The 17,134-nt window shown below is 38.7% G+C and overlaps 1 protein-coding gene across 1 annotated transcript in view; it reads left to right on the forward strand.

Moving 5' to 3' along the window:
* The window catches only part of LOC137502334 (mutS protein homolog 4-like), a 100,153-nt gene that overhangs the window by 40,585 nt on the left and 42,434 nt on the right, over window positions 1–17,134 (forward strand). Inside the window, exons 7-9 of the mRNA XM_068229332.1 lie at window positions 6,650–6,870; window positions 9,572–9,766; window positions 14,219–14,405. Coding sequence (XP_068085433.1) covers window positions 6,650–6,870; window positions 9,572–9,766; window positions 14,219–14,405 — 603 coding nt within the window. The remainder of the gene's footprint in view (window positions 1–6,649; window positions 6,871–9,571; window positions 9,767–14,218; window positions 14,406–17,134) is intronic.

The raw sequence follows: 17,134 nt of genomic DNA on the forward strand, positions 1-17,134 counted from the left end.
TCCCAGCTCTCCTTGGGTTCGCCAGATTTCATGTCGCTCCAATGCAAGTAGGTCTATTGGGGCTATTGCTGCCACCGTGAGGATTGCAGGCTCGGAGACCGTGCGGTATGCGCATGCAATACGTAAAGCCGCTCTCCGTTGTACGGCAGCTATCCTTCTCCGATACCAAGCGAATCTCAAGGATTCAGCCCAGATTTCAGAGCCATATAAGAGCACTGACTGAACCGTCGACATGAGAAGACGTCGTTTGCTGGATTTCGGACCTTTAATATTTCCCATTAGCCTGCTAAGTGCAGTCATGTATTTTACTGCCTTGTCTGTCGTTCTCTGAATATGATTCCAGAATGTGAGCTTGGAGTCAAGTGTCACTCCTAGATATTTTGTGCTCGCAGATGTTTCAATCACTAACTCTCCAACAGTCATTGGTACAAGAGTTTCAATCCTTTTCCTCGTCAGAAGAACTATCTCCGTTTTGTGTTCGGCTAATGTTAGACTGTGGTTCATCATCCATTCTTTTATGCGCCGCATCACCTGGTTCAGTTTGATTTGAGCCATTTCAACATTACGAACTACTATCAAGGCGGCCACATCATCGGCGTAGCCCACAAGCTTCGTGTCCTCTGGCATCTCCAAACGTAACAAGCCATCATACATTATGTTCCAAAGATCTGGACCAAGGATCGATCCCTGCGCTGCACCAGCCGTCAGGCGTTTTGTCTTTTCTCCATCTTCCGTATCATACAACAGAGTGCGATCTTTGAAGTAATCTCTCATTATGCGCATAAGATATTGTGGTAGCTTGAAAGTTTCCTCAAGAGCTACCAACATGTCGCTCCATCTTGCCGAATTGAAGGCATTTTTCACATCCAGGGTCACAAGAAGTGTCAATTTACGGGAATGATGATTGCCCATTTGTGCCCTTTCTGCTGTATTCACCACCTCCCACACTGCATCCAGCGTCGAGTGTCCCCTCCGAAATCCATGTTGGCGAACAGATAGATCCCCTGCTAGTTGAACTGCTGAGAGGATTCTGGGCTGCAGAAGTTTCTCCAGGCCTTTTCCGGCTGTGTCCAGCATACATAAAGGTCTATAACCGCCAAGTTTTCCTTTGCTGATCAGAACCAAACAAGCCATTTTCCATCGGGGACTAAAAACACCCGTTTGCAGGCAATGATTGTACATATTCAGCAACAGTTCTGGACATAGTTCTGCTATTATCTTTAACACTTCTGTAGGTATACCATCTGGTCCTGGAGTTTTCTTGTTTCTAAGAGAGCTAATAGCTCTATTCAGCTCTTCTACAGTGAAGAGGGGTATGTCATCCAGTTCTTTTTCGTCATCACAGTCAATCCTCTCTGGATGGTCTGGGAATAGTATATCCACAATTTGTTTAATTGTTTGCGGATCCGCACTCGGGGTTGAAAATGTCCCGAGTTTCTTCATTACAATCTTATAACCTTGTCCCCATGGATCATCTTCTACTTCTACTTCTCACCTTCTGACAAGTTTATTTCTTCAGCTTCCCACCTTCATTAGAAGGATGGGCATCCACACTCATTTAGAAGGCATTATTGAGAGTTATGAGGATGAAGCAAGGGGGAAAACACATGAAACAAGTGAGATAGAAAGAAACTGAATTTTATTCAGGTTCATGGGAGATAATGAAAAGTGGATAGATTTAGGATATCATGTTCATAAGCTGGATGTAACAGACTTGAAAATAACAGGAATTTTATTATTATTATTATTATTATTATTATTATTATTATTATTATTATTATTATTATTATTATTATTATTATTATTATTATTATTATTGAATTTCCCATTACAAACCCTATTTTACAAGTAGTATATTAGGGTTATAGATAGTGAGACTAAGTTATTACATGACAATTCAATTAAAATAGAGATGACGTATAAATTAGATGGAGAAATTTAACAAACACTTTATAACAACATCTTCTCTTAAATACCATAGTGAGAGGTGCTTGGTATTCTATATTACACATGTTTAAATGCATTAATAATTCATATCTACTCCTGTTAAAAATCAGACACACAAATAAGAGATGAGGAACAGTTTGTTGCATTTCACAGGTACAACTGTAGGGCTTCTGAACACTGATTCCAAACCTCTCGAAGTATGATCCAAACTTTCCATGTCCTGTCAAAAACTGAGTTGTAATATGTTCATGTTGCAAAAACCTACTTTGTAATCTGTCTTGGATATTTGGAAAGAACAACTCTCTTGTTAGCTGGCCATTATTGCTGGTGATCCATTGGTTGTTCCACATATCTTGTGTATACTCCCTCAGTTCCTTTTTTACATGAGACAAAGGAGACTTTTCATATATCAACAAGGCGTCAGAAGAAGTAGTAGCTGCTTTGGCAAGTTCATCAGCTCTCTCATTTCCTTCTACTCCATCATGACCTCGGACCCATTTCATGCAGATATGGCTACTGTATCCTAATATGCGTGATCTTATATTAACAGCTACCGGATGAAAGTTATATTTTTCTTGGATTGCTCTCAAAACTGTCTGAGAGTCACTCAATATTTGTGCAGCACAATTGTGTTTTTTAATCCACATAACTGCCTGTTGTATAGCGCACAATTTGGCTTGAAAGACTGAACATGAGGGAGATAGTCTAAATTTTTCAGCATGCACCTCACTGTTATTCTGTAGCACTAGAAAAGCACATCCTACAAGCCAGCCATCTTTTTCTTTGCTAATCCGGGATCCATCCGTATAAATATTGTAATGATGTTGTGTGTTGCACACTTCTTGCACAAGATTATTGGCAAATTGACTTGGGTGACCTGCTGTCAATGCATTAGCTTGCAGTTCAGGAGTGACCGTTAATATCCTATCAGGATACAAAACACCTTTTTTTTGTTAATGTGAGCTCAGCTTTGGCAATGGCTGTTAAATACAGAGGTGGGATTCCCGCCACAACAAGGGCTGCTTCCGTGGATATTGTGCGGTACGCACAAATAATTCTGAGTACAAAACCTCTTTGAATTTGGGCTAGTTTGGCTTGAACCCACTTCCTTTTCAATACATTACGATAAGCAGATGAACCATACAATAATAATGGTTCCACTGCTCCATGATACATTGTCTTTAATAGTTCTGGATTAAGACCCCATGTCAGTCTGGTAGCAATAGTAAAGCCAGACAGTAATTTGCTAGCTTTGGTAGACAGAACATTGAAATGACCTCTAAATGTTAGTTTTCTATCTAAAACAACACCTAAGTATGACATTTGGTCCACCAATTTTATAACTTGTCCATTCATGTGTACTACAGGTGTTTCAGCTTTCCTCTTCCTCATAATGAAACCGCTTGTTTTTTGAGGGTTGAACTCCAATTTATTTTCAAATCCCCAGTTGTAAATTTTATTCAGTGCTGTATTAGCTCGAAAAGTCAAATTTGAAACATCATCACTTTTAAGTAAGAGAAGGGCATCATCAGCATAAGCAATTATGTGACAGTCAGTAGGTAATTCCAAAGTCAGTAAATCATCATATAGAATTGTCCAGAATCCTGGACTACATGCAGAACCTTGAGGACAGCCTTTTGTGATATATGTGTAGTACTGCCCATTGTGAGCTTTGCCATTCGATTATTAAAGTAGTTTCTGATTATTATATACAAGTTTCTAGGACAGGATTTTTTCTTCAATTGATGTAATATTTTTGGCCACCAGGCATTGTCAAATGCTCCTGAAATATCTAGCGAGATCAGCAGAGTGGTCTTCTTTTCTGCAAAGACCTCTTCTATCCATTCGACTACCAGTTGTATTGCATCCTCTGTTGACTTCTGTGCTGTGAACCCAAACTGGTTGTCCTTTAAAAGATTGTTACTGCGGAGGTGGAACATAACTCAATCAATTAATAGCTTTTCTAATATTTTTCCTAACACTGGCAATAGACATATAGGCCTATAAGATTTTGCACTAGCCTTATTTGAAGAATTTGGTTTTGGAATAATTTTCACTGCAGCCGCCTTCCAACAGTCAGGGAACACACCAAGTTTCACGCACATGTTAAATATATTCAGAAATAATTTTGGACAACACATTTGGATATTTTTTATTATATTGGCTGATATTCCGTCTATTCCTGGGGATTTATTATCACATTGTTTGTTGATTACACGTTGAACTTCTTCAAGTGTAAAGGGATAATCATTTACCGTGTCTGGTGCAATTTTTGTGGAATTTCTGACATATTTCTGAAAGTTATTATCTTGTGATTCTTTGGGGAAGAATTTTCTCACAAGTACCTCTGCTGTTTCTTGAATGGTTGTTGTGAACCCACTCGCTGTTTGTAAGGTTGTGATAGTATTATTGAAATTTTCAGGTCTTCGTATCATTTTATATACAATGTTCCAAGGGTTACTGGTCTGTTGTGTGGAGCAGAAAGCTTTCCATGCCTCATTTTTGGTTTGAATTATTTTTATTTTATAATCCGATTTAATTCTATTATAAGCCTCTTCATAATGTCGACGAAGTATTTCACAAGTAGATCGCTTATATCTCCTGTATGATGCTAGGACCTTCTTTCTCATCCGATCTAGTTCCGAGTTCCACCAGTAATTTTTTGCAGGTTTCTGCGACACTTTCGGAAGATGCGCTTCACAGATATTATAAATAGTTTGCGTAAGGTCATTTATCATTATATTAAGTTGTTTGCTCGTAGTCACTTGTAGCACCTGCTCTGCTATTCTTTCAAGTTTCCGAGCAGCCATCTGAAAATGAGTCCACTGAACATTTTTTGTTTTAAAAATACGTGTGATTTATTGATTAGCACTAACTGTATTTATGTCTGTTTTAATTTTTATAGTAATAAGTCTATGATCAGAAAGACTAGGAGCTTCACTAACTTCCCATTCCACAATGTGTTTTAAAAGTGCAGGTGAACAGACGCTAACATCTATAAAGCTATTACTATCATTTCGACTGAAAGTTGGAATTCGTCCATTGTTAAGTATTATTAGATTATTGGAGGAGCAAAAATCGAAAAACTGATTTCCACGACTGTCGGTCACAGGACTTCGCCATGCACTATGTTTAGCATTAATATCTCCAATTATTAAGAAGGCCTTGCCTTTCAAATCAATACAGAGTTCGTTGAGGTCATTTAAAACTTCACTTAAATCATCCTTGGATTCACAGTAAATATTACATATATAGAAAGTCCTACCATTTAGGTCGACACCTACTACAACTCTGTCAGGGGAACAGTATTGTATCAACTGAAAAACGGACGTTGAAGTTGTTACGATAGCGGCACGTGGTCTGTCACAGTTTTGCACATTATTATTGGTAATAACTGTACAGTTCAGACCAAATCCTACGACTTTGTTCCCTCTGGTGTTCGGTTCTTGTACACACAGAAGTTTTATAACATGTTTCTCTTTTGCATTATTAAAGTCCGATTTTTGTATGAGTTCCTGCGTTGGGACAATTGATTTATGTAAGTTTTACTGATATATATTAATTTCAGCCATAATTGATTTTCGATTTGATAATATTTACGATTCTTTTATAAATGGGACAGTCAGTTGATGTGGCAGGATGATCAGTTTTCAAGTGTTCGTACCTTGTTCTGGAAGCCATTTTCCGATTTGTGTTCTTGCAATTAATGCATTCAGTTTTACTTTTAGGACAGTCTTTTGTTTCATGTAAATCAGAACATTGAGAACAGATTAAAGGACTTTCACACTCTTGCGCAAAATGATTGAAGCCGTGGCACTTGTAACAGCGTATCACACGTGTATACTCGTTGACTGGACAACTACAATAGCCGATGTATAACCTCTCTGATCGCATTATGATGTTATAAACACTCGGTGACACTTCGAACACAGAGTATTGAGATCTTCCATTCCTTGACTTCCTTACAAAGCATTTCTTCAGGAATGCACTCGTATCTAGCAAGCTGTTCCAATATGGCTTCCGTTAGCTCCTCCTCCGGAAAATCCATCTCGATCCCATGTATCATAATTTGAGGATTTAATTTCTTCGGAATTCGTGCAGGCAAGCTAGATTGCATCTCTTGGAGATGGTTTACAAAGTTCTTACACTCGTCATTATTCCTTAATTCCAATATAACACTCTTATTTGAAGTTTTCTTGATGTTTTTAACTCCTACCTGCAGTGAAGCCAATTTTGTCTCAGATTGCAATATATTAAGGGTTTGCTGCGAATCTTTAACTTTAGTAGCGTCTTTTGGAGTAACCAGCACAGTATTAACTGTTTTCTGTGAAACTGATTGTGTGGACTGTGTAGTGACCTGAAGAACATCCGAGTAGCTCTGTTGTTTGCTTTCAGCTGTAGTTAGTTCTTCCCGTAACTTGAGTATTTCTTCTTTAAATGAGTCAAGAGTTTTCTTGATATGATCTGCTGAATCAAGTACTTTGCTGTTCCAATGTTTGTTGGTCCTTTTGTCAGAATTAAGCACCTCCTTAATGAAATTTATGTGAATTTCAGCACTATGATATAATTCATGCACATCTGTACACTCCGCCATTTTTTTGTTTTCTTGTTATTAATATTCATTCCATATATCTGACATGTTTTATTTAAGCTTGATAAAAATATTTTATTTTTTCACACATAGCGGATTGTTTATTTCTAGATGTGGAAACCAGCCTCAGACTGGAATTAGTTCGGAGTCTACGAGGAAATGGACCTCAACATAGCCTGATGGGAATTCTTAATAACTGTCGTACTAGTGGTGGGATAAGACTTCTGCGTGCCAATATTCTTCAACCTCCATGCTCGCCTGATGCAATCTTAAGTCGGCTCGACTGTGTGCAGGAGATCGTCGACACTCAGGATCTCTATCATAACTTACAGGTGATTGAATGACAAGATATCAACTTACAAGGTGGTTCAAATATAATCAGAACAGTTTTGTTTGTTTCATTGTTTTCCTTCAGACAATCCCACTCAATAGCTTAAGTCATATATACAAGGGGGGATCAAATATAAACAGGACTTTAAAAAAAAAGTTTAATTTATTGAAAAACACAAGGCAATTACAATTTATTTTTCCACATAGATTCCTGCTTTGGAAATGCATTTTTCCCAGCGTATGGGCAGCTTTTTGATGCCCTCATCGTAAAAAGAACAGGGTAGTGTCACCAACCAGTTGCGCCAAGTCTTCCACATTCTTGTCATCTTCAAATCGTTGCCCTCCTAGAGTTTCTTTAAGCGGTCCGAACAAAGGGAAATTGCAGGGCGATAAGTCCGGGCTGTAAGGAAGATGATCAAGTGTAGTCCAGTGAATTTCCTGTAGCTCGGAGACAGTTAGAGCTGCGGTATGGGGACACACATTGTTGAACCGGTTGGTCTCGTCTTTTGCGGCGATATGCAACCTTCGCCTTGTTCTAGAGCTCAGAGTAGTATGCAGCATTGATTGTGCGTCGCTCATGCAAAAAAATCGATCACCAATATGCCTTGCCGATCGAAAAAACGGTTGCAAGAACCTTGCCAGCTGACAGTCACTGGTGCTGCCTCCCCTTTCCTCCGCCACTCCTTACACACACGCGTCCTTGACAATGTTTGATCATCGAACTGTGCAGCCAATCTCTGGAAAATTTCTGCTACTGTAACTCCTTCAAGAGCAAGAAATTTTATGATTATGCGTTGCGCAGTGGAGGGGTGCACCTGTTGCTCTGACATCGTGAGCGTTACTGTCGAAACAGCGGGAAATATATAACAGCACGCTCTCTCCACTCCTAATGGTCCCACCTAAACATAGAAGTGCGGGGCCAATCCTATCAACTGCTGATGTTCAGGAACAACAATCCCGTTTATATTTGATTGACCTTCGTATATAGAGAGAAAAGAACATGAAAAGGAATATAAAATGGGATAACCACAATGACAATTAGTGTGGGAAGAGACAAGGTAAGGACAAACATGAAAACACAAAATGAGAAGGACAATCTCCACATCTTGACACACTGCTGTCTTCAAATTAATGGGGTCTCTCCTCATAGGTCTCCGTTCCTTTACACCTATTTCTTCTCAACCACTGACGAGCTTGTTTTTGCTTCCTGGCTTCATCATTAGGGCAGACATCAACCCTCATTGAGGGCCCAGCTTGACATATCTTTAGTCATGAAGTGGGAAGTGTAGCATAAAAGAAAGCTGGATAAAGACTCGACTTGATCACAATGAACAGAAATGAGTCTGCGCAGACTGAGACGCTCGGAAACTTGGAAGTGACTCACTCATTGGTACTATTGCCTCTTTGGCACATCTTTATTGTATAATTTCCTTATTTGCACCATCACAGCTTATAACACTCGTGATGCACACACATGAAGTAGAAACAAGGCAGCAACTCGCTATCACCCACGTAGTGACTGAACAAATGAGTGGACTGATATACCGAGTCTGTGATCAGTTTTCGAGTTTAGGTTGTCTAACACACCTCAATGTTCAAACATCACCCACTTTGTGACAAGGCTGGTTCATTTATTTATGAGACTCTCCATGTTCATTCTTAGAGCAAGCTCGTTCTTTGATCACATGACCTGAGCAGTAGAAATGAGAGGTATAATCTAATGGAACAAGCTCAGATTTGTTCATTGCACGGCTCTGCTGTACGGCATTCTGTATTGCAAGGACGTAAACTCAACAATTATGTTTGTTGATTGCAATGCAGTGGACTTCCTCATAGACTTTGAAATTTTTGATGGCTAAGGCTGACGATGTCTTGCTCCAGATCAGGTGATGTCTTTTTATTCCTCAGGAGATCACCTTATTGGCAGGAGTCAAGAACATGTGCAGGAGTTTCAGTCTTGTAGCAGTGTCTGTAACAGGTACTATCCTGTTGCCATTGATGCTTTTACAGACCGTACTAACAGACATGTTACTGTATAGGCTTTTGGGCTTATGCCGTGTCAAGAAAATAAGGTGAAATTCTTTACGTTTCGCAGAGAACTGTGTTCTGCAACGTCAGAAGAAAATCTTGACTGTCCACGAGAAAGGCTTCTTAAACAATGATTTTTTGAAATTTAGACGTTATAATAGAAGTGGTAATGGTACGTTCATTCATCACCAGATGGCTCCCCGGACGTGCACAGCACTAGAGTTCGAAGCGGAAGCTTCTATTATAACATCTAAATTTCAAAAAGTCATTGTTTAAGAAGTATTTCTTATGTACAGTTAAGATTTTCTTCTGATGACGCAGAGCAAAGTTCTCTGCGAAACGTAAAGAATTTCACCTTATTTTCTTGACACGGCATAAGCCCAAAAACCTATACAGCATCATGTCAATAGGTACTATCCTGTCTCCTTCAGTGGAGAGCCCTCACAGGGGATACATTATCCTGGAGTTTAATAGTGTCCTGCCGTTCAGAACTACTAGTCCTTGTTGAGAGTTTTGTCTTTAATTTTTGTTTACATTTAATTTGTTAAGAGGTGTTTAAGATAGTAATCACCACCATCACTTTATTCACAAGTTATTTACATTGTATTTCCCTTTGATATCAATTATTCATTAAATAAAGGAATGAAAATAACAATGACTTCTCTTCTTTGCCAGACTCTGATGTGCAAGTTTGCTGATGTTGATCGACTCCTGCAGCTGTGTATGCACATTCCACAACAAGATAATCAGAAAGCTGCTGAAACCCAGATGACATATGTATTACTACTGAAGACCTCACTGGAATTGTTACCATCACTACAGTCTGCTTTGGAGAATGTGAAATCTGCGTACTTGTGCTCAGTCAGAGAGGTAATGGGCTATGATTCCTGTTAAATGTCATTATAAATTGTAATATTTGAACATATTTAGAGGCCGTCTAGCCAAGACCACAATTAGAGTATGGTTCCAGTGTATGGGACCCTCACCAGGATTACTTGATTCGAGAACTGGAATAAATCCAAAGAAAAGCCTCACGATTTTTTCTGGGTGATTTCCGACCAATGAGTAGCGTTATGAAAATGCTGCAAACTTTGTGCTGGGAAGTCTTGGGAGAAAGAAGACAAGCTGCTTGACTAAGTGGTATGTTACATGTTACAACTCTCATGTTATGGTCCATATTGAAATGTACTTAAAGTCAAAGAATATTACTAGATTATAAATTCCACCTATTCAATACATAAGTTTTTTTTATTTAAATTTAAGCAATAGATCTTAATATATTAGATACAGGGACATGTATTGCCCATAATGAGGGCATCGTCAGCCTAAAAATCTCATACCTGAAAGAATGAAAATATCAGGATCCTGAATGTTCTTATTCGTAGTTTTTAATGAGGGTCTAAAATATAAATAAGAGGATACTGTTGTAGATACAAATGTCTAAAAAAAAGACTAGCAAGTGGAAGACAGTAGTTATAAGTACGCTTATGACAAAGTCTTATAATCAATCCTTATTATAGATTTTTTATGAATGTCCTGTTTTTAAATGCGGTAACAAGTAGTGAGTTTAAAGTTCAAAATAAATACGTAAATTATTGCATTGAAATGAAATCTGGTGAATATGGTGCCTTCATTATGGGCAAAACATGTCCCTGTATCTAATATGTTAAGATCTATTTCTTAAATTTAAATAAAAAACTCTTATGTATTGAATAGGTGGAATTTATAATCTAGTATTATTCTTTGAATTTTTAAGTGGGATGTTGCGAGCTGTCAGTGGAAAGATGACATGGAATGACATTAGTAGATGAAAAATTTTGAATGGTGTTATTAAAAGTAAGGAAGATCACAATATGAAAATAAAGTTGAAATTCAAGAGGACAAATTGGGGCAAATTTTTGTTTATAGGAAGAGGACTTATGGATTGGAATAACTTACAAAAGGAGATGTTTGATAAATTTCCAAATTCTTTGAAATTATGTAAGAGAAGACTAGGTAAACAACAGGTATCTGCCACCTGTACGACTGCCTTAAATGCAAATCAGTCATGACTGATTGATTGAAACCGGGCTGTCTGGGTCAGGCAGTTGAGGCGCTGGCCTTCTGACCCCAACTTGGCAGGTTCAATTTTGGCTCAGTCCAGAGGTATTTGAAGGTGCTCAAATACGTCAACCTCATGTCTGTTGATTTATTGGTACATAAAAGAACTCCCATGAGACTAAATTTCAGCACCTCAGACTTTCCAAAAACAGTTGAAAAAAAGTTAGTAGGACATAAAATCACTAGCATTATTATTGATTTATGAAGGCAGAAAAGGGGTGCTCCGTTCACGTGGAAGAACGTGGGTTTGTTTCTCGAAGTGGAATTCAAAATAATAATATTTTGAATGGGACTGTGTCAGGGTCGTAGCCACAAATTTTATGTGGAATACGCAGCGCGTGATGAGTTGCCAAAATAAATTTGGTATCTATTCAGTATGGGCTTGAAATGTTATGGTTGACATTTTATTTGTTAATTATTCTAAACAAATTGATACACTTTCAAGACATAATCAGTAGACCAGGGTGAACAGTATCCATATCCATGAGGTCCAAATAATTCCAACTACTGGGGCAGTAGATGTGCTCGGCCACCGTAACTTTGAGACATTGTTCATAAGCCCAGTTCAGCATTGGAGATTTTGGACTGTTTGGAATTCTGACAAGCTTCTCTATCCTCTCAAATGTGTTTTTAAGACCTTTGAAACCATGTATTGCTCAAATATCACATTTTGTGAAAGAACATTTTTTCACTTTTCTATGCCACAATTTTCTCAAGAATTCAAATCCCTGTAGGTGGGAGCAGTAGAATAACATCCACTGTATCTTCTGCCTGTTGTAAGAGCAACTGAAACACTACACTACCCGGCTCATCAAGAGTACAGTAACGATTGTAACAAATTCTGACTGAGGCTGTGGGCCAAAGCTGGTCTAGAAAACGACTCGTAGTATACAGCATAAGTTCAATACAACGGGAGTAAGTAGACTATTATGCCATAGTTTCTATATTATTTTTTTCTCCTGGTGATGAAAGGTGATATTGTTACCGCTGAAAATCGCTAAAAGAAGTTTGAAATCCGTCAAAAATCCGCTGTCCGCTAAATGGAATTTTTTTCCGCTGTTCTATTTAAAAATCCGCCAAATTTGGCATAAAATCCGCTGAGTTGGCAACACTGTTCATAACTGAACCAGTGTGAGGAGATGGATATGGTTGAAAAGGCTAAGAAATGAATGTACTTAATATTGCATTGATAACTTTGCAAACTGATTTTGACAGCTCATTGCCACAGGTGGGGAGAAAAAACGTACAACTTTATTCTCCATAAATCTTGTTGTATTCATCCTTTATAATGTACTCCTATGAATCTACAGTATCTACTTTTTTTATTTTCTACCTGTTCATCTTCTCTGCCCCCATCATCATCAGCTTCCTGCTACTACGTGTATATTTTCTTCATACGCCCTGCTATTGCTCGCCTACCTGCCTCGTGCTCCGTCAACTGCATGGTCTCTCTATACACTGTGCGCTGCTTGCTCCAACTATTTCTATGCTGCGTCATCGGCCACGTCACCAAACTTTCTCGATATTTCCCGCTAGTGCATTGACCTTCCTTCTGTCCACCTACAAATGGGCCTAGCACTGCCCACTTTAGCTAGTCTAGCATCGACTGTGGACTGGAGTGGAGGGAGCTCCAATATTGTGCGTCTTACTCGCACAGACTTTGATACTATTCCATCTATGTGGACATATCTAACAGCATGAGGATTGGGTGAGCAAAATAAGAACTTAGGTGCTATATTCATGCAGGAACTTTATTCTTCCTGATCGCCTTTCAGGCACTGTCAATTTAAATGAATTTACTGCCTTTTGGTGGTCAGTGATTCGTTCTACTTTTTTTTGGAACTTAATCTTCCAATCTCTTCAAAGTTAACATGGACTTGTTATTTGCAATGTCAAGGTGTGGATAAGAACTTTAAAGCCATTTTTCTAAGCAAAAGTTATTGCACTCTAGTTTAGTACAGTTTTGGCATTTAAGCAGCTCTATTTCCCCTTTTCCTCCCTCCTCTCCGTCCCTCCTCCCTCCATGAATTCCCATTGATCATTTCCTTTATTTAATATTCTTGTTCTATGCTTAAAAATTATCATTTGAAAACACCCTGGAGGTGTAGGTTTTATTGTAGCCTGTTAAAGTTGCATTTTTGGATGATGAATGTTTAATTTCTTCAATGATTGTTACTCATGTTGTACTATAGTACATGTGTTTCCTTGGTGGGATAATCTTATGAATTTAATTCAGCACGAATCTAGTCATGATGTTTTAGAAGTCTCATACAGAAAAGACACTACTCATGCCATTCCAAAACTATTTTGCTGAAATTCTATAAAATTTCAATTGTAAAAGATTGTTTTCATCTTGTTGTCTCGTAATAATGGAAAACAAAATAGGACCGGGCGAGTTGGCTGTGCGCGTAGAGGCGCGCGGCTGTGAGCTTGCATCCGGGAGATAGTAGGTTCGAATCCCACTATCGGCAGCCCTGAAGATGGTTTTCCGTGGTTTCCCATTTTCACACCAGGCAAATGCTGGGGCTGTACCTTAATTAAGGCCACGGCCGCTTCCTTCCAACTCCTAGGCCTTTCCTATCCCATCGTCGTCATAAGACCTATCTGTGTCGGTGCGACGTAAAGCCCCTAGCAAAAAAAAAAAAAAAAAAAAATAGGCTGTATTTGTTAGAAAGTGGTTGTTTAAAATATATTGTCTGTTCTTTCACCAAATTCTAGTCTTTCCCCTCTACTTTCCTCCCCCCCCCTTTTTTGTATCTACCACAGATACCTCTCATCTTTCCAGCATCGCTTCCCTCACTCTGCTCTTATCTCCAAGTTGTGTCATTTCGATTCCTAAAATTACGAGTTTCTAGGATTTACATTTTGACTGTCTCTGAAGCTTGAGTGCAGAACTATATTGATGGCAATCTATCAAATTATGTTTGAACCTAGTACTTCTGCTGTCTGTTGTTGGTTTCTACATGATTTTGAATATCCACTGCAGCTCTATTTTGACCTATAAATGTATTTGTATGAACTGTTGCCCTCACAAAAGGCAGCAACAAAGCTCTTCTTTCCAAAAAGGTGACTGAGCATTCAGTATACAAGAGAGTCTCTCCCTTTTTTTAAATGTCTATTCAACACATGCATAATACCGCAAATACAGACAAATCGTTACACCTTATTTCTTTCTTTATTCTGTTTCTCCTGTATGAAGTACTGTAATTTTATGTGCCCCAGAGCCTGAATGATGAGAGATACAGCCTAATGCTGCAGCGTATCTTGGAGACTATTCACGATGATGCTCATCTCAGCAAAGGCTTTGTCTCAGGGAACATGCAGCGCTGTTTTGCTGTGAAGCCACACCTCAATGGACTCCTTGATGTTGCGAGGAAAGCCTATTGCGAGCTTGTTGATGATATAACAAGTAAGTATTGTTTCTTCAGGTACTCAAAGCTTTGTCATGATCACAGGCATCAGTTGATCTGTTACCGCTTCTCTTTGCTTTGCTCTGGTCTCTTCTTTGCCCCATAAATGGGATATTGAGTAACCACTGTATTTATTCATGTATTTCTCACACTTTTTCATATGAGGTGGTGGGGAAAGCCTTTAAATAAGGGCACATAAATTATGTAGGGTAAAATACACTGTACATAGTCTGTTATAGTAATTCACTTTATTGCAACATACTTACATTTATTCACTTGCTGTAGTGAAAGCCTTTTTTTTTTTTTTTTCTAGTTTCAACTTAGTTAATCTATAGCTATTAGCTTCTTCAGTTAGTCAAAACTAATTTATGATTTTTAAAATTGTAGAAAATACCTGGAAAAAAAAATTAACACCAGATCATATCTGAAAAGAAAACTGTTTAATTAAAAATATAATATTATGTTTCGTCCTTGAAAGAACATCATCAAATTCTATCAAATGAAATTTTTATCTTTTTATTATTTTATGAACTAATTAATGTTGTTAAGAATTGTAAAAGCATTGATCTTAAAACCTGTGTCCACTCCAATGCTATGTGCTCCTAAAACTCTGTCATTAACAAACCAAAACAAATCATACGCCATTAATTATTGTTATTTGATAACCTAGGAAGCGAGAATAATATATTGAGAATTCATACAGAGTATTGGACACGTGTCGTAGAAAATGGTGAATGGGTGTTTTTTTTTTTTTGTCACCACATAAGTAGCCATTAATGATGATTACCCCATTACACTGTAAGGTTCCTGGGTAACTATGAAATGAAATGTTGTATGGCTTTTAGTGCCGGGTTATCCCAGGACGGGTTTGGCTCGCCAGGTGCAGGTCTTTTCTATTTGACACCCGTAGGCGACCTGCGCGTCGTGTGAGGATGAAATGATGATGAAGACAACACATACACCCAGCCCCTGTGCCGTTGGAGTTAACCAATTAAGGTTAAAATCCCCGACCCGGCCGGGAATCGAACCCGGGACCCTCTGAACCGAAGGCCAGTACGCTGACCGTTCAGCTAACGAGTCGGACCTGGGTAACTATGATTAGTACTCACTGTTCTTGACATACTTTGCTCAGAGAACATAAAGTTATAATCTGAAGTACAGCACAGTTCCCGCTCACATAGATCTTTCACCTCCTGAGACTGCATGCACGTTCATTATTTCTGAAGTTCTTAATAATACACAAGATATAATAAAGTAAATAATAGTATGCACTATTTAAAATATGGTATTCTCTAATATACACACATGTTTACAAGCTGATACAAAACAACAGTCTGTCAAAAGCAAATTTTTTTCTTTATTTATTTGTTTAATCAATAAATTTTAGCTGAAATTAAGTCATTTTTACGCAGAGGATAAAAACTTGGAAAAGAAAGCCCCACTGAGCACGCAAGTCCTGGCCTGTCAACATTTTAATGGTATGTGCAGACTGCAGCTTCATCATAATCACCAGGAAAAATAGACCTGGTCAAAAAGTTGTTTGTTTACCCTGTTAAACTGCCATTTCTACCCATTGAACTGATATGGGCTCAGGTGAAGGGCTATGTGGCTGGGAACAACAGAAACATTTGGTTTTGTGAGGGGAAAAAAGAGGGGCTGCCTGGCCGAGGCAGTAAAGGCTTGCTCGGTTCACCCGGAAGGACGTGGGTTCGAATCCCCATCAGGAAGTTGAAAATTTAAGAAACAAGATTTCCACTTCCGGAGGTGCATATGGCCCCGAGGTTCACTCAGCCTACACCAAAAATGAGTACCAGGTTAATTCCTGGGGGCAAAGGCGGCCGGGCGTAGAGCTAACCACTCTACCCCATCACGTGCCGTGGTTAACAATGATGGAAGCCTTTACCTTCCACTCCTCCAAGGGCCTTCATGGCCTGTACGGAGGTGTCTTTGTCTTTGTCTTTGTCTTTGTCTTTGTCTTTGAGGGGAAAAAAGACAGGACTGGTTTAATGAAAATAATGAAGAATTTAAATGTTTGATCAATGCCAAACGGGAAGCCCACCTATCCTATCTTCAAGATCTGTCTTCCAATGTGAAGAAATCACATTTCTTGAAACTTAAAGGAAAATGTCAGGCACAAATTAGGGAAATTAAGAATAACTGGTGGCAACAAAAAGCTGAAGAACTGCAAAGACTATCTGATGCCCGTGACCTGCAAAACTTCTATGCTGGCATAAAGGAGATATATGATCCAATTCGATCTTCATCGGAGTCATTGAAGACTGTTGACAACTCCATCCATTTTAACTGATAATGGAGAAATTTTACAGCATTGGAAAGAATATTTCTCTTCACTTCTAAATCGTGTATCCAATGTTGCTGAGGATTTTCTTCGTAATGTCCCTCAGCAGCCCCAACAACCATGGAGGGCAGTTCCACCTACATACAGAGACTTCACCAAAGCACTCAACCAACCAAGAAAGGCTCCTGGTCCAGATAACATCCCTCTGGAACTGATACAAAATGGAGGCATACCCTTGAATACTAGATTTTTCACACTCATCCTCTTGATTTGGGAAACTCGAGAAGTACCTGACGACTTGAAGAATGCTACCATCATCACTATATTCAAGAAAGGCGATCGTAGTGTATGTGGGAACTACCACGGTATATTGATTTTGTCAACTGCAGGTAAAATTCTCACAAGAATTCTATTAAACCGATTCCGAGT

This window comes from Anabrus simplex, chromosome 10, assembly GCF_040414725.1.
Source record: "Anabrus simplex isolate iqAnaSimp1 chromosome 10, ASM4041472v1, whole genome shotgun sequence".
In the NCBI taxonomy this organism is placed as follows: domain Eukaryota; kingdom Metazoa; phylum Arthropoda; class Insecta; order Orthoptera; family Tettigoniidae; genus Anabrus; species Anabrus simplex.